The following is a 24,873-nucleotide window of genomic DNA, read 5'->3' on the forward strand; positions in this document are numbered from 1 at the left end:
TACATCTTATTTTGAAAAGATATAAAAAACTAAAGCTAAAAATACAGAGGTGCCTCTGTGCTTTAATTCCCATCATATAGAAATTGTAGAGACTTCCCTGGTGGCACAGTGGCTAAGAATCCGCCTGCCAATGCAGGGGATACAGGTTCAAGCCCTGGTCCAGGAAGATCCCACGTGGACCAACTAAGCCCGTGTGCCACAACTACTGAGCCTGGGCTCTAGAGCCCGCGAGCCACAACTACTGAGCCCGTGTGCCACGGCTACTGAAGTCTGTGCATCTAGAGCCCGTGCTCCACAACAAGAGAAGCTACCGCAATGAGAAGCCCGTGTGATGCAACGAAGAGTAGCCGCCGCTCGCCGCAACTAGAGAAAGCCCGTGCACAGCAATGAAGACCCAACAGAGCCAAAAATAAATTAAATAAATAAATTTATTTTTAAAATGTTAATTTCTTAAAAAAATTGTAGGCATGCAGTTTGAGTATATATGTTCATATATGTGTGTGTAAAATAATTGGAGAGGAACATGTTAACAAATTAATCTGTTAAAGTCTTGGGGTTGTGATTTTTTAATTTTCTTGAAAATTTAAAAAACTTTTTTATAAGAAATGAAAATGAGGTCTTCCCTGGTGGTGCAGTGGTTGAGAGTCCACCTGCCGATGCAGGGGACGCAGATTCGTGCCCCGATCCGGGAGGATCCCACATGCCGCGGAGCGGCTGGGCCCGTGAGCCATGGCCGCTGAGCCTGCGCGTCCGGAGCCTGTGCTCCGCAACGGGAGAGGCCACAACAGTAAGATGCCCGCGTACCGCAAAAAAAAATAACAATAATAATAATAAAGAAATGAAAATGATAAAGAAACTTTAAGTCAGGCATTAATTTGGAAATTACTACATTAAAATTAGAGTAATATTCTTAATTTGATACATTTAATTCACTGTATTTAAGTGTAGATTGTAAAAAGAACATTTAACCACAGTCTGAAGTTTTATACTGGGTGCTTAATCTGTTCAGACATTAAATATTTGAACATTTGAGGGATTTAAAAATAATATTTGTTCTTAAGACATATAAAGGTTTTCGGGGAGGGTGGTGGTTATTGAGTTTGGTTATTTACAGTATGTTAGAAATAGGAAGCAAGCTCTGTCTGGGAGCCTACTATAGTTCAGTTTTCCCTCCTCCTCTTTCCCCTCGTCCTTCCCCTCCTGCTTGATCCTCTCCTTCTCTCTCTCTGTTACCCTTAGTATATTTTACCTGTTTCCTGGTAGATTAATTCCAGGTGACTTTGGACAATATGCTAAGCACTTTTGATACTGTTTACATAGTTTTGTGTGGTTTTTATACGGAGGAGGAACCCTACCACAGAAAACTTCTTTCTTAGAATTCCTTCTGAAAAATTCTAATTTTCCTTTCTTACTATCACCAAAACAGAGGTTGCCCTTACATTTTTAAACTGGTAACCAGAATAGTCAGTGGTAGAATCAGACTGGAAGAATTTGAATATTTTCAGAGAAAATGTGCTTTTAAACCAATATGCTAAACCACAGGAACCCAGAGTTCTTTCCTTTGAGCTGTGCATTACTGTTTGTGCAGCTTCTGAATTGAAGTTAACAGACTGTATTCTGTAATATTGAACTATAAAAATGTTTGACTATTCTCTTTCTCAAAAAAATTTTTTGTTTGTAAGTCACAGTTATATCCATTCATAGACCTTGGGACTATATATGTGACTATATGTGAGTGCATAGTAATCGTAGGACAAATACTTCTTTGGAAGCAAAACAAAATTCATCTGTATGATCTGTGAACATTAGCTTTTTCTCAAGGATGCTCACAGTGTACCCTGTTCCCTTTTAGAGTCTCTTTATCTTAAAGAGCGAAGTAAGAAAAGTAGGACTAGTGATTTTCACAGCTCTGGAAATTTGGCTTAACTTTAATAACAATAATAAATAATAAGTATTGATTGTGAGTTTATCATGTACCAGACATCATACTAGGCACTTCCATTATATGCTGTCCATACAAAGCCATTTGAAGTAGTACTAAATCTCACTTCCCAGAAAAATATGGAATTTATCATACTTTGTTATATTATGTGATCATCTCTGCTAGAAGCTCCCCCTTTCAATTTGTGGACTTCTAGATAAAGAAACTCAGAGCTAATGGGAAGAATACAGATAACCAGTGCTAATGAGAAATTTTAGAAATTTGAAAATAACAGAAATACTAACCAATAACAACAAAAGCAGACTCACCGTAGTAACACAAATGATAGTACCAAAAGGAACTCATAGAGATCCAAGTATACTAAAACTTAGTATGTTGTTTATTACCTTTGTCCATTGATTTTTCTTAGATTTAGATATAATTGAAAAATATTAATCAAACAAATTAAATTTAACAAAGTAACTTAATTTCCCAAAGTAGAAGTACCAGCTAGAATTTTTTAATATTAATGGAGCCTAGCAAGCATTCTAATATGTAAATTCAAAATATTCTTATAAGAGAAGTCCTGAAAGCTTTAATAAACCAATTTAACCATGAAATATCATAGGAAAATAAGACTTATAAAATCAAAAGTGGTTAAGCTCATATACTTGTCCTTACATATGTAATATTGAAATAAGGGAAAACAAAGTATTTTTAAATTAACTTCAGAAAAGCAGTTTTTCTCCCAATCTTTTAATGTGATTATGTGAACTTGCTATGTGAATAAAAGAATGAGAAAATGATATAAACTGAGTTTGATCATTTAACAAATGTTTATTGACCACCTACTCTGTGCCAAGCACTGTTTGAGGCATTTGGTATACATCAGTGGGGGAAAAAGTTCCCTGCCCTCATGGAACTTACATTTTCACAGGAGAGGTAGACAATAAACATAATAAGTAAGTAAACTATGAAAAGCAATGGGGCATTGGAAAGAGGGTGTAGGAGGGATAATCAGGCTACAGTTTTAAATAGGGAAGTCAGGATATGCCCTTATTAAGAAGGTGACATTTAAGCCAAGACTTGAAGGAGATAAGGGGGTTTAGACAAGAGGATATCTGGCCAAAGAACCCTCAAGGAGGAAGGAACAGCCAGTGCAAAAGGCCTCCAGGTCAGAGTGTGCCTCGCTGATTTGAGGAACAGCAAAGCTGGAAAGCAGTGAGCAAGCGGGAGAGTATTAGGTATGAGGGTAGATAGGTAATAGGGTACAGGTAATAGGGATAGACAGGTAATAGGGATACAGATTCTGTAAAGATTTGGGGTTTTATACTGGAGTGAGATGAGGTGCCATTGTACAGTTTTTATTAGAGGAGTGATATGACCTAACTCATGATTTAGAAGAATCAGTTGGGCTACTGTGTTGATAATTGACTATAGGAGGGCAAGGGTAGGAACAGAGACTATTTAAGATTATTGCTATTGCAATAATCCAGGCAAGAAATAATGGTGGTTCAGACTAGTGTGAAAGCAGTGAAAATAGTGAGAGGAGGTTACATTCAGGGTGCATTTTGAAAGTAGAGCCCATAGGATTTCCTGACAGTTTGGATGTGGGGTGTGATAAAGAGGAGAGTCAAGAATCACTACAAGGTTTTTTGCATGAGCAATTGGAGGGGATTAGAGTTGCCCTCAACTGAGATGAGGAAGGCTGAAATTAGAGCTGGTTTTGGGGATGGAGGCAGATGAGAAGGTCAATTTCAGACTTGCTAAATTTGAGATATCAGGCAGGCATTTGGACTAGAGCTGTAAACTTGCAAGTCATTAGCATGTAGATGATAGTAAGTCTGTGCCCATGAAACTGAATATATGTTACCTGGTGATGGGGCATCAACAAGGCAGCAAGGTGGGAATTTCCTGGCGGTTCAGTGGTTAGGGCGCCGGGCTGTCACTGCCAAGGGCCCAGGTTTGATCCCTGGTCGGGGAACTAATATCCCCACAAGCCACTCAGTGCGGCCAAAAAAAAAAAAAGGCAGCAAGGTAATGAAAACTAACTTTACGTATCTCACAACTTTGCCTGGCACCAGTATTGCTGGTAGCCCAGTTCTTCTCGCCAATTAAGGACCAAAACCAATTCTCAGAGTTTTGGGGCTAAGTAATATACTATATGTGAAGTAGTAGGCATTCAATAATTGTTTCTTTTCCTTTTGTACATTTTAACATTTAAAGGACAAGGCAGCTTAAATGTAGGATGTCTGTATTTAGCCTCTTCCCTCTTCAGTAGTGTTGGTTTGGGGAAATTATGAATGAATTACATTCACCTGTTTTACTAGAAAATGATAAATTATTGGATTACTAAAGCATAAGGCAAAATACAGGATAATATTAGGCTGAATGTGAAAGCTGAAGAGAAAAAAATTCAAATGATAAGAACAGAAAATCAACCTATATTCCCTTAGGTACCTAGAAACAACATCACTAGTGGTTCCAATACTTTAGGGCACACTGGAATTATCTGGGCATCTCTTAAAAATACTGGTATCTGGCTCCTACTCCCAGAATTTCTGATTTATTTGGTATGGGATACAACCTGGCCATCCGGAGTTTTAAGATCCCACCAGACATCCCTCTAATGTGTCACAAAGTTTGAGAACTACTGTGTTATTCACTTTTTTTGTTCTAATGGAACTGTCACTAATAATCACAGTATTCAAATTTCCTTCCATAATTTATTTTATTCTTTGCTGGTGTCAAAAATGGAAGCAGCTATCAAGAAAAGGTCCTCTTGAGGTCATTATGCTAAGTGAAATAAGTCAGAGAAATTCAAATACCGTATGACCTCACTTATATGTGGAATCTAAAAACAAAAACAAAAAACAACTCACAGAGAACAGATTGGTGGTTGCCAGTGGCAGGGATGGGGTGTGGATGGGAGGGGTGAGGGATAGGGGGATGGGGGAAATAGGTAAAGGGAATCAAAAGGTATAAACTTTCAATTATAAAATAAGTCATGGAGATGTACAGCATGGTGACTATAGTTAATACTGTATTGTATACTTGAAAGTTGCTAAGAGTGTAGATCTTAAAAGTTCTCATCACACGAAAAAAAAAAAAACTATATATGGTGATGGATGTTAAATAGAAAGAAAAGAAAAGAAGGGAAGGGAAGAGGAGGGGAGCGGTGGGGAGGGAAGGTCCTCAAGGCAGAGTAGAATAAGTGAACCCTCTGTAAATCATGCAAATGAGAAATCACTGCCATAATTTGTTGTAGATTCATGGCAGATATTCACCTGGCCATTTATTTGTAGTATAAGTGAGCCCCAAACTGGAGGTAGCTGTGATGTCATGGTAGCTGCTTTAGACTTGGAGTAAGAAGACTTGGATTGAAATCCTAGTTCTTTTGCATATTATCAGATAATTATCATAATTGCTTATTATCAGTTATTATCATAATTACCCATTGTGATGGGCAATTCATTTAACCTTCCTGAAATTCAAATTTCTTTCTCCCTAACATGAGAATGAGTAAGTCTACTTTGCATGGTTGTAATAATTGTTTTTAAAAGTGAATGTATGTGAAGGTAAATTATAAAGAATTATATAAAGACACTAAAGAATTATTATTTGAAATTAATCTTAGAAGTGACATAACATTGTAAAATGTAATGATTTCCTGGAAGTAGATAGATATTTCTTCCTATATTTTTTCACTGATTTAAGAATAGAACTCTGCAAACAGTAGGTAATAAATGTTTTTGATCTTAATGTTAGGCATGGAAACTGTTATTTTGTATTTATTTCTTATACAGTGTATTAATATGGGAAAAACATGAACTGTCGGACACAGATGTTGTCACTTATTATCAAATTTGTGTCGCTAGGCATGTTCTAAAACTTAGGTTTCTTTTCTCTTTATATTGGGAATAATAATATCTAGCTTTGGGCTTCCCTGGTGGCGCAGTGGCTGAGAGTCCGCCTGCCGATGCAGGGGACCCGGGTTTGTGCCCCGGTCCGGGAAGATCTCACATACTGAGGAGCAGCTGGGCCCGTGAGCCATGGCCGCTGGGCCTGCGCTTCCGGAGCCTGTGCTCCGCAACGGGAGAGGCCACAACAGTGAGAGGCCCGCGTACTGCAAAAAAAAATAATAATAATAATAATAATATCTACCTTTCAGGGCTGCTGTGTGAAATTCAAGTGTAAAGCACCAAGCATAGTGGCTAGCATAGGTTGGCAGGAAATGTTGATTCCTTTCTTCCCTCCAAGAGTATGGTAATCTTGGAATAATAATTTTAAAATCTGAGTAATAATTATTTCTCCATAGCCAAAAAATCTTAACTGTCATTTTTATTTTGTTGATTTCTATATCATTTTAACTTTTAAATGTCCAGCCCTCTCCCAAAAAAGCCATTTTAACCTTAACTTTTTTTTTTACTTTAAGTTTACACCATGGATAGCACAGAGGAGAAGAATGACAGCACAAAGAAGAATGACAATTACAAAGATGATCTTCTGCTAAGGGTGGGACTTAATGATAATAAAGCCGGAATGGAAGGATTAGATAAAGAGAAAATTAACAAAATTATAATGGAAGCCACAAAGGTATGTTTCTTTTTTCTTTCAATATCTTTAGTAACTTTTTAACTTTCTGTTTAAAAGAAAATTAGTATTTTAAATATCCTTTTAATTATAATTTTAAATATTTTAATATATAAAATTATTAAGCTACAATGCATATAGAATAATTTCCCTTCTCTTCTGTTGCTTTTGCCATCCAGTTTTCTATTTCACATGCACATAGTATGCATGTTAAAGCAAAATAACATATATCTTCTTTTTTCACCCGTTTTTTTTCACCCCAATAGGAGAATAGTACAATTGTGGGTTTTTTGTTTTTATTTCAGTTAATATATCTTTGAAGTCTTTCTGTATAAGAAACTAGAGATCTTCATTCTTTTTTATGCCTGCATATATGTGGATATACTATACTTTATTGAACTAGTCAGAATCTTTATGGATGGACATATAATAAGTCATTTCTAGTCTTCCATTTTTACAAACAATACTATAGTGAATAAGCTTGTATTTCATAACTTTACATATGTGCAAATATAACTATAGGAGAGAGCCCCAGAAGTGGAATTATTCCACCAAGTACATGTAGCATGAAAGAATATATGCATGTGCAGTTTTTAATTAGTTGTGCAATTGCCCTCCATAGTAGTTGTATCAATTTACATTTCCACTGCCAATATGTGAGAGTATGTTTTACCATGCTGCAACCATACCAACGTAGTGTGTTACTATACTTCTGGATTTGCCAGTCTATGGTAACATAGGGTCACATTAATTTATATTTCTCTTATGAAAAGTGAGATTGTACATCTTTTTCATATGTTTAAAAGCCACTTATATGTGTGTTTTTTGCACACTGTCTCTTCTTATCCTTTGCACAATTTTCCATTGGATTATTGTTTACCTTTTGACTTTGCTTATGGTAGTTTAGTCCTGTGCAGTAGTTTTTCGTTTGCTTCTTTTCACGTACTTGAATTAGTTAACTACATATGACTTTCTCCAAGATCATAAAAGAGTTCTTTAATGGTTTTTTTTCTACCATTTGGGGGGTTTCATTTATGTATTATGAAATATCCATGCAGAAAGGTGTAAAATTTAAGAGAATATCCTTATTCTTAGCAAATGCATGCTGATAACTGCACCAACTTACTCTCAAATGATTTAGCCAAAAAAAGAGGGTGGAGAGAGAAAGAGAGAGTGAGTGTGTGTGTATGTGTGTGTGTGCGCGCACAAGCACACATAAGAGTTGGGAGAGAAACCGAATGTAGCAGGATATCAACAATTGGTCAATCTAGGTGAGGACATATAGGTGTTCCTTGTACTATTCTTTCAACTCTTGAATATTTGAAAATTCTAAAATAAAGAGTTGAGGGAAAAATAATTTTTTAAGCATATAAAATGTAGATACAATTTTAAAAGTATCAATAAAAGATAATTAAGAGATGAAATAAGGAAGTATAACATATGGATTGGATCCTGGTTGGAACAAATACATTTGGAACATTTAGAGGAATTTGAATATAGGGAGGATACTAGATAATATTAAGGAATTATTGTTAATTTTATTAGTTATGAAATGTTATTATGATTACATATTATTATGGAAAATGGCCTTATTTTTAAAGATGCATGCTAAAATACTCCATAGAATAGCTAAATGTCATTATATCTATAATTTACTTTAAAACAGCTCACTTAAAAAAATCATTGAAGGAAATTAAGCAAAATGTTAACAGTTGTTAAATCTCAGTGATAGTTTTATATATTTATTATAGCAACCTCTATATTTTTCTGTTTCAGACTTCTTTGAAATTTTCATCATAACAATTTTTTAAAAGACAAAGAGTAAAACCTATGATCCTAGTTTTCAAGTTAAGAAATAGAATATTTAAGTTATCTTAGATGACCCTATCAGATATTCCCTCTTTCTTCCCCGTGTCTCAGTACCATTTACTAAATAGTCCATCCTTTCCTACTGATCTGCAGTGCTTTCTCCTGTTCTAATAGATTATTTGTCTGTTCTTGCACTGTACAACATGATCTTAAATACAATACTTTAAAGTCTTGATATCTGTTGGAACAAGTTCTCTTTTTTTGGCCTTTGTTCTTTTACAAGAGTATCTTAGGCATTCTTGAATCTTTGCTCTTCCATATAAATTTGTATGATATTAATATGTAGCAATCATAGAATAGATACTTATGTATTTTATATATTAATATATTTGTATACTTTATATAATATATATTCCTCTAGTAGGGAAGAGGGGTGAGTTTATCTGAAATATCTTTCTTAAATTGAAATTTTCTAATTCTTGCCGCTCCATAGCAATTTACTTTTTAAAAACTTTAATCAGAAAATTTTAAACATACCCCAAATTAGAATAGTATAGTGAATCCCAGGTAATCATCACCCAGTATCAACAGTTATCAACATTTTTACAAATATTGTTTCATCTTTCTCACTTACCTCTCCCTGCTGAATTTTGGAGGTGGAAATTAGAGTATTTTAAAACAAATCCCAATAAATTGGACAAATTTCTAGACATTCACAATTTTCCAAAACTGACTTAAGAAGATACAGAAAATCTAAATAGACCTATAAAAAGGAAAGAAATTAAATTAGTAATTAAAAATCTTCCCCCCCCACCAAAGAAAAAAAAGAGATCAGGTCAAGATGTCTTCACTGGTGATTTCTTGTTTGTTTTTTTTTTTATACAGCAGGTTCTTATTAGTCATCCATTTTGTACACATCAGTGTATACCTGTCAATCCCAATCGCCCAATTCATCACACCACCACCACCACCCTGCCACTTTCCCCGCTTGGTGTCCATACGTTTGTTCTCTACATCTGTGCCTCAATTTCTGTCCTGCATACCAGTTCATCTGCACCATTTTTCTAGGTTCCACATACATGCATTAATATACAATATATGTTTTTCCCTTTCTGACTTACCTCACTCTGCATGACAGTCTCTAGATCCATCCACGTCTCAACAAATGACCCAATTTTGTTCCTTTTTATGGCTGAGTAATATTCCATTGTATATATGTACCACATCTTCTTTATCCATTCATCTGTCAGTGGGCATTTAGGTGGCTTCCATGACCTGGCTATTGTAAATAGTGCTGCAATGAACATTGGGGTGCATGTGTCTTTTTGAATTATGGTTTTTTCCTGGGTATTCACTGGTGAATTTTATTTGACATTTAAAGGGGAAATAATACCAATACTCCACAAGTTCTTCCAAAAAATAAAGAAGGATGGAACACTTCCCAACTCTTTCTATGAGGCCTGTATCCCCTTAATACTAAAGTCAGACAAGCAGAAGATTATAGATCTTTATAAATGTAGAAGTCCTCAACAAAATATTAGCAAACTGAATCCAACAAAATATTAAGATTATGTAGCATGACCAAATGGGATTTATCCTAAGAATGCAAGGTTGGTTTAGCCTCCAAAAATCAATTAATGTACTATACCATGTTAATAGAATTAAGGGCAAAAAACACATGGTCATGTCAATAGATGCAGAAAAATCATATCTGACAAAATCCTATACCCATTCATGCTAAAAACTCTTAATAAATTTGAAATAGAAAGGAACTTCTGCAACCTAAAAAGGACATCTATAAAAACATATACACCCCAATAAAAATTAAAAAACAAAAAAATCAAAAAAAATAACCCTATAGTTGTCATTATACTTTATGGTGAAAGACTAAACACTTTTGCCCGAAAATCAGGAACAAGGCAAGGATGTCCAATCTCACCTGTTCTTTTCAACCTAGTTCTGAACATTTTAGCCAGTGCTGTCAGGCAACTAAAAGAAATAAAAAGCATCAAGATTGGAAACAAAGAACTAAAACTATCTGTTCACAGATGACATGATCTAATACATAGAAAGTCTTAAGGAATTTCAGGAGTGCAACAATTGTACCCTGAAAATTACAAAAACTTGGTGAGGGAAGATAATGACCTAAAAAATGGAGACATATGCCTATTCAAGGATGAGAAGATTCCATATGGTTAAGAAGGCAATTCTCCCCAAACTGATCTGTAGATTCAGTGTACTTCCCTCATCAAAATTCCAGTGGCTTTTTTTTTTCCTGCAGAAATTGACAAACAGATTTTAAAATTTATATGGAAATGAGAAACACCTAAAATAGTCAAAACAGTTGTAAAAAGGAACAAGCATGGGGGTCTGACTTTGCTATTTCAAAACTTACTATAAAGCTACAGTTATCAAGACAATGTGCTACTGCCATGAGGCTAGACATATAGAACAATGGAGCAGAATTGAGAGTCTAGAAATAAATGTTTATAGTTTATTGATATTTGTACCAAGGCAAAAGGATAGTCTGTTCAGCACATGATACTGGGACAACTGGATATCCACATGCAAAAAAGATGAACTTATTAGACCCTTAACTCACACCATATGCTGAAAATTAACTCACAATTGATTTAAATGTAAGAACTAAAGCAATAAACCTTTTAGAAGATAGAAGAAAATCTTTGAGATCTTTGGTTAGGCAAACATTTCTTGGATACAACACTGAAAGCACAGTCAGTAAAAGAAAAAGTTGACAAATAGGGCCTCATCAAATTTCAAAATGTACTTCAGAAGATACCATTAAAAAATACAAAGATAAGCAACATGCTAGGGTAAAATATTTGCAAAATAAGAAGACAACCCAATCAAAAAATGTGCAAAAGATATAAATAGACATTTCACTAAGGAAGGTATAAGAATGGCTCATAAGCACATGAGAAGATGTTCAACATTAGGCATTAGAAAAAGGCAAATTAAAACCACAATGAGATGCCATTCATAGTATTATAGCCTAGAATGGCTGTAATAAATAAGACAGGACTTCCCTGGTGACACAGTGGTTAAGAGTCCGCCTAAATATAGGGGACACAGGTTCCATCCCTGGTCTGGGAAGATCCCACATGCCATGGAGCAACTAAGCCCGTGCGCCACAACTACTGAGACCACATGCCACAACTACTGAAGCCCACACTCCGCAACAAGAGAAGCCACCACGATGAGAAGCCTGCACACTGCAACAAAGAGTAGCTCCTGCTCGCCGCGACTATAGAAAGCCCGCACATGAAGACCCAACGCAGCCATAAATAAGTTAATTAATTAATTAAAAAAATAAGATAGACAGTAACAGATGTTGCAAGGATATAGAGAAATTGGTACCCTCATACGTTGCTGGTAGGTTTGTAAAATGGTTCTGCCACTTTGGAAAACAGTCTGGCAGTTCCTCAGAAGGTTTAGCATGGAGTTACCATATAACGCAGAGATTCCACTCCTAGGTACATATCCAAGGAAGATGAAAACATGTGTCGACACAAAATGTGTACACAATTGTTCATTGCAGCGTTTTTCGTAGTAGCCAAAAAGTGAAAATAATTAAATGTCCATCAACCTTATAAATAGATAGTATGTTCAGTGATGGAATGACAGATGATTTTCTAAAAGTTACTTTGTACATTTTATTTAATGGCTAACATTAAATTTGTTAAAGTACTGTTTACCTAAAACAACTAGACTGCCAGTTATTTCTCCACTAAAAAAAATGTGTTTATTGAAGATCAGCGGAAAATTGCAGTTCAAGGTCTGCAATCATGACAAGCCAAATGCAAGTCCCCAGCAAAACTGAAGAGGAAAACTCTTTCCAATAAGGGAAAAGGAAGTTGGCAAGGGTATAGTAAACAGAGTCCATGACTTTTTATTGGCTGAGTTCTTGCCAGAAAAGAAGAGGAGTCTTCTTTGTCTTGCTTTCTACTATCATCAAAGGGCATGAGAGCTCCCCCTTCTGATCTCTGACTCTATTTAATTGAGGTTTCTGTTAGTTAATTTTTTACAATAATTTTTAAGTGAAAGTGAAGGAGATAACTGATGACCCAGCTGACTAAGGCCTTGGATATGCCTGGAGGATCCCACCTAGGACACATTGTTATTTTGTTATTTTCTGAGTGCAGATCTGTACTCATCTCTAGAGTTTGTACTGTGCTACATCCTGCCTCACAAGATTCCTATGATTTAGGTAACTATAAATTCATTTTACAGATAAGGAAACCTAAAACATAATAAGATTAATTTTAGGGTAACCCAGCTAGTAAGTAATGGAGGTAAGTTTTGAATTCAGTCATTCTGTTTCTAGAGTCTGTGCTCTTAGCCATCAGGTTCGCAGTGATGCTTCCTTCAAACATTCTCCTTATACTTTATTTTGTTTTCCTATGTAGGGGTCCAGATTTTATGGAAATGAGCTCAAGAAAGAAAAGCAAGTCAACCAACGAATTGAAAATATGATGCAACAAAAAGCTCAAATTACCAGCCAGCAGCTAAGGAAAGCACAATTACAGGTATTAATTCAATTGCTAAATAAAGTGGAAGCTGGTAGAATAATAATTGATAGTTAAAATGCATCATGGTCAAGTCATAACTGAAAACAAGGTGAAATGTAAATGTTCATTACATTGTAAAGCATAAAATTTAACAAATGTGCATACAACTTTGTTAAATACTGCTCTACCCTTTTACATGAAGACCCACACCTAGACATCGTCACCTGCATTATACAGAAGAGTAAATGGAGCCTTAGTTAGGTTGTGACTTGCCCAGCTTCATATGACAGGTAGTTGGCAAAGCTAGGATTTAATCCAAAGCTTTTGTTCTTTTTATTATGTATGTACATTGCAGCTAGAAAAGCCCACAAGATAAATGTGACATGTTTTCTGCAAAACTAATTTTGCAAAAAAGATTTGGGGGAACATGTTAGCCAATTAAATTTGAAAGTACTTTAAAACGTAATTGTGTTACAGTAAAACGAAAAATCATGTAAATGGTAGAGTGCCAAATGTATGTGAACTTGTAAGATAAAACACAAGACTTCTAAAAATGTGGGGCCTTTGGCTTCTTCAGCATCTTTGGGGAGTAAATACTCAGTTTCTGTGGTATTAAAAGTTATTTCAATAGAAGAGTTTGAGAAGAGCCAAGCTGCAAAGCATCATGTGGTAGACTGAGAACTCGAAGCAGTAACATTAAAGTTTACTTTTAAAGACAGTTTTACCCTCTGGGACTTCCCTGGTGGCGCAGTGGTTAAGAATCCGCCTGCTAATGCAGGGGACACGGGTTCGAGCCCTGGTCCAGGAAGATCCCACATGCCGCAGAGCAACAAAGCCCGTGCGCCACAACTACTGAGCCTGAGCTCTAGAGCCCGTGAGCCATAACTACTGAGCGCATGTGTCACAACTACTGAAGGCCGCACAACTAGAGCCTGTGCTCTGCAACAACAGAAGCCACTGCAATGAGAAGCCCGCGCACCACAACGAAGAGTAGCCCCCACTCGCTGCAACTAGAGAAAGCCCGCACACAGCAAAGAAGACCCAACACAGCCAAAAATAAATTAATTTAAAAAAAAAAGCTTTACCCTCTATCAAAATCTGATTCAGTTTTACAAAGCACTTTAAGCTATAACATAACAATAAAATTATATTAATCTACTGTGCTGCAAAATTATTTTCATGAAAGAGTTCAAAGATTATAAATTTTGTTTTCTTTATCAAACTACAGTGTGTCATTTTCTTTTTTGATATATGCTTCCCTAGAGCACAAGCTAGTTTTGGGGTTTTTTTTTAATTTTTATTTATTTATTTTTGGCTGCGTTGGGTCTTCATTGCTGTGCACTGGCCCCCTCTAGTTGCAGCAAGCGGGGGCCACTCCTCGCTGCGGTGCACAGGCTTCTCATTGCAGTGGCCTCTCTTGTTGCGGAGCACAGGCTCCAGGGGCACGGGCTTCAGTAGTTGTGGCTCAAGGGCTCTAGAGCACAGGCTCAGTAGTTGTGGCGCATGGGCTTAGTTGCTCTGCGGCATGTGGTATCTTTCTGGACCAGGGCTCGAACCCGTGTCCCCTGCGTTGACAGGCAGATTCTTAACCACTGTGCCACCAGGGAAGCCCCAAGCTAGTTTTTTATCTTCTGTGTTAAGTGGTCTGCTATCATGACTAAAGATGATTTGTCAGTCAAATCATCAGTTTTAATGCTTCATAGCAGTCCACTGTATGGAGGTGCATAATTTATTTACCTCATCCCACCTTGGTTCCAGTTTTTTGCTTTATGTACAACATTGGGATGATCATTTGTATTCATGTATCTTTGTACTCTCCCGTTCTGTTATTTTCACCAAAGATGGTACCATTTTACATTTTCAACATAAAAGTGCTGGTTTCCTCACATACTTGTTTAAAACTAGATTTTATCAATTTTATCAGTCTTTTAGTTTTTGCTGATACAGTGTCTAAAATATTATTTCATGGTTGCTTTAATTTGCCTTCCTTTGACTATGACAGAGAAGGAATGTCTTTTCACATATGAATTAGCCATCAATATTTCCTTCTTGTGGGAATATCCTCCTTTATTCTGTTTGTTAGGATATAGGCTAAGTAGCTAGCGCAAGAGACTCAAAAATATAATGGTTTCAAATAAGTTTATTTCTTTCCCACATAATAGGTATGTAGTCCCAGCTGGTCTGGTGGTTCTGATCACCATAGTAATTTAGAGACCCAGGTTCTACATTGTCTTGTTCTATCATCCCCTAGTGTTATCCTTACCTGGACTGACAGAAATGGATTACCTTCAATCCATATTCCAGCCTCTGGGAAGGAAGAAAGAACCAGGAAAATATCATCGAAGGAAAGTAATTTACTATTAAACAAGTGAAAAAGAATTTGCGCACATTACTTTAGCTCACATTGAAGTTTCACAGCCACACCTAAGTGCAAGAGAAGCTGTAAAATATATTCTCTAGCTGGGTGGCCATGTGTCAGCTAAAAATCTATTACTATGGAAGGAAGAGAGAGTAGATTTCAGGGTTCAACTAGCAGTCTAAAGCAATACTCTGCCCACATTTCTAGAGGAGTTTGTTTTCTCCTCGTTTATAGACCTTATACATGAAAAAATTTTTTTCTCTGCCACTTGTAAAGATTTTTCTAATATGTTGTTTGTCTTTTAATTTTGCAGGGATTTTTTTCCCTATACATTTTTAAATGTTTATGTAATCAAATCCAGCAGTGTTAAAATTTTTTTTCTTGGCTTTAGTATTGTGCATAGAAACTTATTCCTCACAACCAAACCTGTATGTTCTTTTAGTATTTTTATAGTTTTCTTATATTCAAATCTTTAGTCCATTTGGAATTTGTTTTGATGTAAGGTATGAAGTATATTTTTCTTAAATAGTATTATATTTTCCTTAAATGGTATTATTTTTCCTAAATGGTGATCCGCTTGTCCCAACATCATTTATTTAATCATAAGTCCTTTCTCCACTGAATTGAAATGAGGCACTTCCATATACTAAATTTTCATTGTGCTTGGATTTGTTTCTGGTCTCTCTCTCTCTCTCTCTCTCTTCTTTTTTTTTTTTTTTGTGGTATGCAGGCCTTTCACTGTTGTGGCCTCTCCCGTTGCGGAGCACAGGCTCCGGATGCGCAGGCCCAGCAGCCATGGCTCACGGGCCTAGCCGTTCTGCAGCATGTGGGATCGTCCCAGATCGGGGCACAAACCCGTGTCCCCTGCATCGGCAGGCGGACTCTCAACCACTGCGCCACCAGGGAAGCCCTCTTTTTTTTATTAAATTTATTTATTTATTTTTGGCTGCGTCTGGTCTTCGTTGCTGCACGCAGGCTTTCTCTAGCTATGGCAAGTGGGGGCTACTCTTTGTTGTGGTGCGTGGGCTTCAGTAGCTGTGGCTCGTGGGCTCTAGAGGGCAGGCTCAGTAGTTGTGGCACATGGGCTTAGTTGCTCCATGGCACGTGACATCTTCTGGACCAGCGCTCAAACCCGTGTCCCCTGCATTGGCAGGCAGATTCTTAACCACTGTGCCACCAGGGAAGTCCCTGGACTGTCTTTTAATCAATTGAATCTTTCCCCATATCAGTACCATGCAGTTTTATTTATTGAATCATAATAATATAGTTTAATATTCCCCCTCACTACTCTTTAGGAAAAAAATATTTTTTCTCATGCATTGTTTCTTTCACATAAGTTTAAGCATTATTTCATCAAGTTAAAAAGAAATTCTATTCTGCCCGCAGTAACACTGTTTTTAAGTTGATATTAATCCTTAGGCAGTTTGCTTTTCCTTTTTGGTAACTTTTATTGATTTATAGTCTACAAATATCTTTAATAAAGTTTTAAAAATGTAATACATTGGAGTGGTACAATATAACAACTTCTTGCTGTTTATACTACTTTTAAAGCTCATTTCCTTAAATATGCTAATAATCTGAGGAAACAGAAAATACCGTACATTGTGTAGCAGTACTTCAGGTTTTGCTACGGTTTTAGTTGATATTCCATGGGAGGCTCTGAGGCATCTTTTGCAAGGGAAATGGCAGGAAATGTGTTTTATGTTGATTGTAAAATTGTTTCAGTTTTTGAGCTTCCTTTAAAAGAAGTTGTATAAGTGGGAGGGTATTGAGGAAATCCTAAGGAGTCTAGAAGGTCTGAAAGAACAGAGAGGTTTTCATGGGAAATGTGTTTCTATTTTAGAGTCATGAAATTTCCAAGTAGTAGATTTTATTATGTGTGATAAGATAAGAAAGCTCTGTAGGCATAAACTCCCTTGATGTTTCTTGAGAACCTCCCTAAGTATTCCCCACCCCATCCCATCCTCATTAAACTTCTTAAAAGCACAGTCATTTTTGTAGCTGTCAAAACAGCTTATTGTAACATAGGCTCTTGAATTGAATAGACAAACATCCATGCTATATTAAATGGCAACTACACAGCAAATCAGTGCATTTTGACCACTTTAACACTTGATTTGGAGAACCCAGATTTACTTAACAATTTTTAGGGTAATATTAAGTCAAGAAAATGAAAAACAATATTTCTGAAGTAGTCTCCTAAATGTAATCCAAAAGGGGGATTTTTAAAACATAAATAAGACATAATATGATATAAAATATACCACTAGAGCTTGATTTGAGCTTATTTCAGTGTTAAACACTTTAAGAATTCATTTTAGGGAAGTATCATAAAATAATGGAAAGAGCACAGGCTTTAGAGTAACCTGTTTTCCAGGTCTAATTCTAACATTTACCAGCTCTATGACTTAGGGCAAATTTAATAATCTTACTGAGCTTTAGTTTCATCTATAAAATGGGAATAATAATTATTCTCTCAATTAATTTGACCATTAGGTGAGTTAACATAAGAAGCATTCTTCATATTACATATAATATACTCAGTAAATGTCATTTCTACTTTAAAAATTATAGTTAATATCACTAAGCCCTTACCATATCCCTAGATAAGTGAGTCATATGGGTATCTCTTAATTCTTTTAACCTTTTGAAATTGGTTTAGTCCCTCTTTACAAATAAAGAAAGGATGAGAGGGATTAACTTACCCACTATCATGTAACTAGTAAGTGACAGGCTTGAGACCCAAACAAAAACCCACTGTGATACACACTGGCTCTGAACTGTAGCAAGAGGGACTAGGTACATATTAGAGACTCAGATCAGAACTTGTAAGTCATTTGGAAGGAAAAATGGAAGAAAGGAAAACATGAATGAGAATTTCAATAGAAGAAACTGGAAAAAAAGCAGTCAGTGGTGGTGTGCATTTGGTAGATGTAGAAGAAAAGAGTTCAGATAAGGGTGACTAATGAGAGATAGTAAAGCAAAGTGGAATGTGAGTCATTCAGTGGCGAGGTTTCCTTTTGGCACCTGTACACTTGTTTTAAGCACAGAAAAGACAATAGATTGCTGAGGAAACTGTCATAGCATTAATGTATGAGTCTAAGGAGAATTTTTTCCCATTTGGTTTGTTTTCTATTTATTATCTTTTTCCTTTTCAGCGTTTCTGGGTTAAGGTATTTCAGATGCTGCTCCCTTATTCTCAGTTGACTCAAATCTAAGGCACATTTTCTGGATTGATATAGAGTCGTTTTTAATCTACCCTTGTTTTTATTAGTCTCCATGAAGTGTTTACATCTTTTTTTTTTTTTTTGCGGTACGCGGGCCTCTCACTGTTGTGGCCTCTCCCGTTGTGGAGCACAGGCTCCGGACACGCAGGCTCAGCAGCCATGGCTCACGGGCCCAGCCGCTCCACGGCACGTGGGATCGTCCTAGACTGGGGCACGAACCCGCATCCCCTGCATCGGCAGGCGGACTCTCAACCACTGCGCCACCAGGGAAGCCCTGTTTACATCTTTTTTTATGTCAGGATGCTATTCTCTAGTTTGAAATTGAAGTACTGGAAGAAATAGTTATTCTAAATCTGGATGATAAATTGGAGTAATGTTAAAACGTTCCATTTATTAGGTGTGGTATCTCACTGCATGAGATCAGCCTTCTCCAAACTTTTTCTACAAATACTACTTTCTCTTTTTTAATCAGAAATATATATATTATATATATGGAATAAATATATATATAAAAGAATAAAATTTATACTGATATGTATAAATGGGTGTACAAGTCTCTCCTCCCTTTCTCTTTTATGAGGAAAGAATTTATGTTTGTTTGCTTGTTTACATAGTTACCATTATTTATTTTCATTGTGAGAACCTTTAAAATTTACATTCTAGTAACTTTCACATATCAGTACAGTATTGTTAGCTATAGTTATCATACTGTACCTTAGACCCCAAATCTTACTCATCTTTTTTTTTTAACTGAAGTAGGTCAATTGACCTATAACACTGTGTTAGTTTCAGGTGCACAATATAGTGTTTAAATATTTCTATATGTTACAAAATGATCACCAGGGTAAGTCTATAGTTACCATCTGTCATCTTACAAAGTTATTACAGTATTATTCCCCATGCTTTACACTTCATCCTTGTGACTCATTTATTTTGTAACTGGAAGTTTGTACCCTTTATCTCCCTTTGAGGAAAACTTTTTAAAGCAGATAAGGTCTTTCTCCTGATGGAACTCACAATTTAGAGTCTAATATTACAGTAAGTGCCATAGTAAGAGCAGGAAAACAAGTAAGGGAACATTGAATTCTGTGGCATAGAGGACAGAGATCCAATTAAGTTACAGAGACACGTCTGAGCTGATCCTTTAAGGGTTGGTGACAGAACTAGGAAGGGCATTCTGCACAGAGGAACAGCCTGAAGAAGGCACAGAGTACCCCAGGTTATTCAGTGAGTTGCAGCCTAAACAGGAATGGATCCTCTAGAAAGTCTCACTGTGGCTACTGGAGACAAATATGAATCAGGGTGATTGTTTCTAAAAGAGGAGTTGCAGGGTTTCCCTGGTGGTGCAGTGGTTAAGAATCCACCTGCCAATGCAGGAGACACGGGTTCGAGCCCTGGTCCGGGAAGATCCCACATGCCACAGAGCAACTAAGCCCGTGTGCCACAACTACTGAAGCCCATGTGCCACAACTACTGAAGTCTGTGCACCTAGAGCCCATGCTCCACAAGAGAAGCCACCACAATAAGAAGCCCGCACAGCGCGATGAAGAGTAGCCACTGCTCACCACAATGAGAGAGAGCCCGCGCGCAGCAACAAAGACCCAATGCAGCCATAAATAAATAAATATTTTTTTTAAAAAAAAAGAGTTGCGGTTTTAACTTGTAGCTAGTAGGCCAGGCGTCACTATAATGTTAAGAAGGAAGACCTTGAAAAAAAAAATTCTGCAGAATGAAAACAAGGGTGAAGTCCAACGAGGGGAAAAAGCTAAATTATGCCCCTGAAACTCTCCACCTTTTAGGAAACCTACTCTAGGGATCTCCACATGATGGAAATTGCTTTCATTCCAGAGCTCACCTCAGTTGCTTATTTCTTTCTGGCTGCTTTTCCCTTAATTTTTTACTGCTTTGTTATGCAGTTCTCCAGTGATCCTTTTAGTAATAGATTGCATTTATTGAACTTGTACCATGTGCCAAGACACTCTTCCATGCTCTCTATGTATTCTGTTTCATTCAATAGCTTTCTTTTCTCTTCTCTTCATGATTTGACTTAATGCTCTTACAGACTTCCTTATATGTTACTAAATCAAAATGGTCACACAGCCACCCCCAGCTGCAGGGGAAGCTAGAAAACTGTGTATTTAGCTTTTTCGGCCTGTGTAGTAGAGGCCACAAAAAAGGAACACTTGGGAATGGGTATGTCTGCTACATGAACCCTTTTCTTACTGCCCTACTTTGGTTATTTCTTTCATTTCTCTTTCTTCTTTCTTATCAATCCAACTCTTTTTCTGTAAAGAAAATTCCTGTAAAAAAAATTTCTGTAAAAATTTTACAAAAAAAAAAAAATTTCTGTAAAATTTTCTGTAAAAAAATATTCCTTAAAGATTCTTCACTGTTATATTTGATATATTTATATATGTTGAAATTTCATGAAAGGATAAATTACAGATTAAATTTTCAATTTTGATTTGAATAGACTAACAGTTATCAAGTTTTAGCCTTATAAAAGCAATTCTACAGAGGAAATGTTTACAGTATGCCTTAGGATGATCGATTGTACAGTAGTATTCAGCATAAACATCATATGCCAAAGAAGTATAATCTTTTATTGTACATTTCCTTTGTTAATATTTTAAGATGTTAATATTATGGGTCAGGTGGGAGTTGTTGTTTATTTTACCTAAACTGAAGCTTTTAGTTACAGTAAGTTGTTTTCCAAATTTATAAAGCAGTAGAATCATTTGATATATAAACAGTTGGAATGCTTTATTCATTCAGTAAATATTTATTAAGTACCTGTTACGTACTTATAGGTATTGAAAAATGAAAGAGTTAGTAGGGAATGATATTTGAGAACAGACTGCCTATGTTCATGAAAATAAAAGCCTTAATAAACAATAATCGAATATACATAGACAGGTGTGGGGATGGGTGGGTGAGTGGGTAGCCAGATGGATGGATGGACAGACAGACAAATTGACACCTACTAAAAGTAAGATTAGTGTTGGGAATTCCCTGGCGGTCCAGTGGTTAGCACTTGGTTCTTTCACTGCCATGGGGCCAGGTTCGATCCCTGGTTGGGGAACTAAGATCCCACAAGTGACTTGGCCAAAAAAAAAAAAAAAGATTAGTGTTATGATTAGTGGTATTTCAATATTGTGTTGTCTAAAGTATGTTAACTTTTTAAAAATTAAGGTTGACAGATTTGCAATGGAATTGGAGCACAGCCGGGATCTGAACAATACCATAGTACACATTGACATGGATGCTTTCTATGCAGCTGTAGAAATGAGGGACAATCCAGAACTGAAGGATAAACCCATTGCTGTAGGATCAGTGAGTATGTTGGTAAGTAGATAAAGATCAAAGACAAATAGGAAGTTCATGACATATTCATATTCAAGTAATCCTTACTGGTTCACGAAGGGGAAAGACTATTAAGTTCCACCAGTTCTATCAGAGTATTTATATGTGTTCAATTACTGAATCCTTTCAACATCACTTGAGGTACAAATTTTTATTTCCATTTGACAGATAAGAAAACAAACTCAGAGAGGGGTTTAATAATGTCCCCAAAGTTACAAACCTGGTAAATGGTAGAGTGGCATTGTATCTTTCTGTTGCAAATTATATTTTTCTTAAGTAACTGTTCTAGTTAAAGTGAACTGAAAAAGAAAGAAAAGGAAATGTTATTCTAAAGCAGAGGTTTGCAAACAATGGCCTACAGGCCAAATCCAGCCTGCTGCCTTACTTTGTAAATAAAATTTTATTGAACACAACATTATAAATCAACTATACTCCAATAAAAATTTTAAAAATTTTATTGGAATACTGTCACACCCATTCATTTATTATTGTTTCATTAAAAGAGCAGAGTTGAGTAATTGCAACAGAGGCCATATGATCTGCAAAGCCTAAAGTATTTGAACCTTTACAGAAAAAGTTTGCCAACACCAGTTTTGGAGTGACATGTTTCATTAATGTAAGTACTGTAATTATGTGTTTTTTTCCATGAGTTGAAACCTTTGCACTTCTGTGACTATGTTGCTTTTCCTATTGCCACCCTCACCGTAGAAGGTAAAGGTGACCAGGATAGCTCTGTGTAGCTAAAGATGTGTTGGGAATTAGAAACAGCAACTGGAGTATATGGGTTTTGTTATTTAAAAATACAAAAGAAATAAGGAAGGTTCTTTCCTGTTCTACTCCTTTCAATGCCTTAGATAACTATTAACCTTATTCCCGAGTTATTTTATTATAAAACTGTAATCTGTTCATTATCTCTGCTCCCACAAGTATGCAGGCAACTAACAATCCTGGTTCCAAAGTAGTGTTTGTAGGAAAGGATACTCTCCTCTCCTACAAATCATCAACTAATATTTGAAAAAAATATATTTAATTTTATTAAGAATATATATCACCATATATTTATGTGAAATTATGTATATGAACCCCTTCAGTACTTACTGGACACCCATTTATGCTCATGATTCTGTAATTTGTTTGGCCTGAGGCGACCCAGGACTGGAGCCTACAGGCTCTTTGGTGGGGCTAATGGCGGACTCTGGGAGGGCTCACGCCAAGGAGTACTTCCCAGAACTTCTTCTGCCAGTGCCCTTGTCCCCACAGTGAGCCACAGCCACCCCCTGCCTCTGCAGGAGACCCTCCAACACTAGCAGGTAGGTCTGGTTCAGTCTCCTGTGGGGTCACTGCTCTTTCCCCCTGCGTCCTGATGCACACACTACTTCGTTTGTACCCTCCAAGAGTGGAGTCTCTGTTTCCCCTGGTCCTGTAGAAGTCCTGCAGTCAAATCCCGATAGCCTTCGAATTCCTCCTTCTGTTGCTGCCCCCCCCCCCGCAGTTGGGAAGCCTGATGTGGGGCTCAGAAGCTTCGCTCCAGTGGGTGGACTTCTGTGGTATAATTGTTCTCCAGTTTGTGAGTCACCCACCCAGCGGTTATGGGATTTGATTTTATTGTAATTGCGCCCCTCCTACTGTCTCATTGCAGCTTCTCCTTTGTCTTTGGATGTGGGGTACCTTTTTTGGTGAGTTCCAGTGTCTTCCTGTTGATGGTTGTTCAGCAGTTAGTTGTGATTCCGGTGCTCTTGCAATAAGGAGTGAGCACACGTCCTTCTACTCCACCATCTTGAACCAATCTCTCCAGAAGCTGCAGACTTTTTAATGCCTAGATTTCAGGACCCGCATAATATCACTCCCTCACATTCTTTTGGTCAAAACAAGTCACAACCAAGTCTCTTGGTATGAGGAACCAGAACCCACCTTTTGACAGGAGGAACTGTAAAAGGTTGTGGCTGTGATTCATAATCCCCCACAAACCTAAAAGTTAAAGGAAGTGACATCTAAAGTTGTGTTTGTACTCTACTGTAGATCTAGCTTTTATATCAGTTCCATTAGATTTATTTATATTTAAAGCATTGGTTTGTCCTTCAAGTGCTGTCTGCACTTTCTAGTCCAGAATATTGACCAAGGATTAGCATAGTTTTGAATACTATCAAGATTTCTTAAACACCATTTGAAAACCATTAATGGCAAATTTATATTATCATTCTGAAATAATGCTTTCATTTGGTAGATTTTGTTTGCTTTCTTTGAATTTTCAGTTGAGATTCCAAAAATTCCATTTGTGATTAGTTTTTTTTAAATGGTACTATGGCCTGCCACATTAATCTGGATTGTTGTCAGGTATCTTCATCAACAGGATTTAATAAGTAATGTTCTTTTTACTCCCGATGACAAAATTTTGGCTCCCTGTCCACCAATGCCGAATAAAAAATGCGGAGACAGGGTTTGGAGGAAGTAGAAAAGAGTAGCTTTATTACTTTTGCCAGGCAAAGGGGGTAACAGCAGGGTAGCACCTCAAGAGCTGTGCCCCTTCCCTGGGTAATAGGGGAAGTTTGTATAGCCTGGGGCTCGTGGTCTAGGGTAGGTGATACGGCTCAGAGTAATGAAGGTCTTGCATTTCTTTTCTTCTGCAAATTCATGGCCAAAGCTGGCATCAGGAGGCTCAGCAACTGGGTCTGGTGACAGTGATTATCGGCCCGTGACCTTCTTTCTGAAATGAAGAGTGCTACAAGGGAGTGTAGGGGGAGAAGAAGTGCCAGGTGCAAAGGGTAATTTGTATGGAGTCAGAGAGTAATCAGCTTTGTGAAGGACAAGTCTAGCTACAAGTGTTTGTTAGTAGTAACAGCTAAAGAATAACCAAGATTGCTTAACTCTTTCAGTACTGTTTATGTTGTTTCCCCAGCCTATTCATTGTTTCCTTATTTTCCTTTTTTATCAGAAAACAAAAGTCTCATTTCTATTTTTGCTGCAACACTCTCATAATTGTTTAGTACCATCTCGTAGTCAAAATGTTTTCACCAAAAAAGATATTCAAGCATTAAGAAATAAAGCTTAATTTTTAAAGTTCTTCTATGCTTT

The 24,873-nt window shown here is 36.8% G+C and overlaps 1 protein-coding gene across 4 annotated transcripts in view; it reads left to right on the forward strand.

Annotated features, from left to right (window-relative positions):
• POLK (DNA polymerase kappa) overlaps positions 1–24,873 on the forward strand; it is a 71,683-nt gene that overhangs the window by 22,969 nt on the left and 23,841 nt on the right. For 3 of the 4 annotated variants that reach the window (XM_029216335.1, XM_029216337.1, XM_029216336.1), the window contains 4 exons: positions 6,357–6,517; positions 12,751–12,870; positions 21,631–21,783; positions 22,373–22,417. In XM_029216335.1, coding sequence (XP_029072168.1) covers positions 6,365–6,517; positions 12,751–12,870; positions 21,631–21,783; positions 22,373–22,417 — 471 coding nt within the window. In that variant the 5' untranslated portion in view covers positions 6,357–6,364. The remainder of the gene's footprint in view (positions 1–6,356; positions 6,518–12,750; positions 12,871–21,630; positions 21,784–22,372; positions 22,418–24,873) is intronic. The other variant, XM_029216338.1, reaches the window with a different exon arrangement.

Source organism: Monodon monoceros, unplaced genomic scaffold, assembly GCF_005190385.1.
Source record: "Monodon monoceros isolate NGI ecotype Baffin Bay Population unplaced genomic scaffold, NGI_Narwhal_1 Super_Scaffold_12, whole genome shotgun sequence".
Taxonomy (NCBI): domain Eukaryota; kingdom Metazoa; phylum Chordata; class Mammalia; order Artiodactyla; family Monodontidae; genus Monodon; species Monodon monoceros.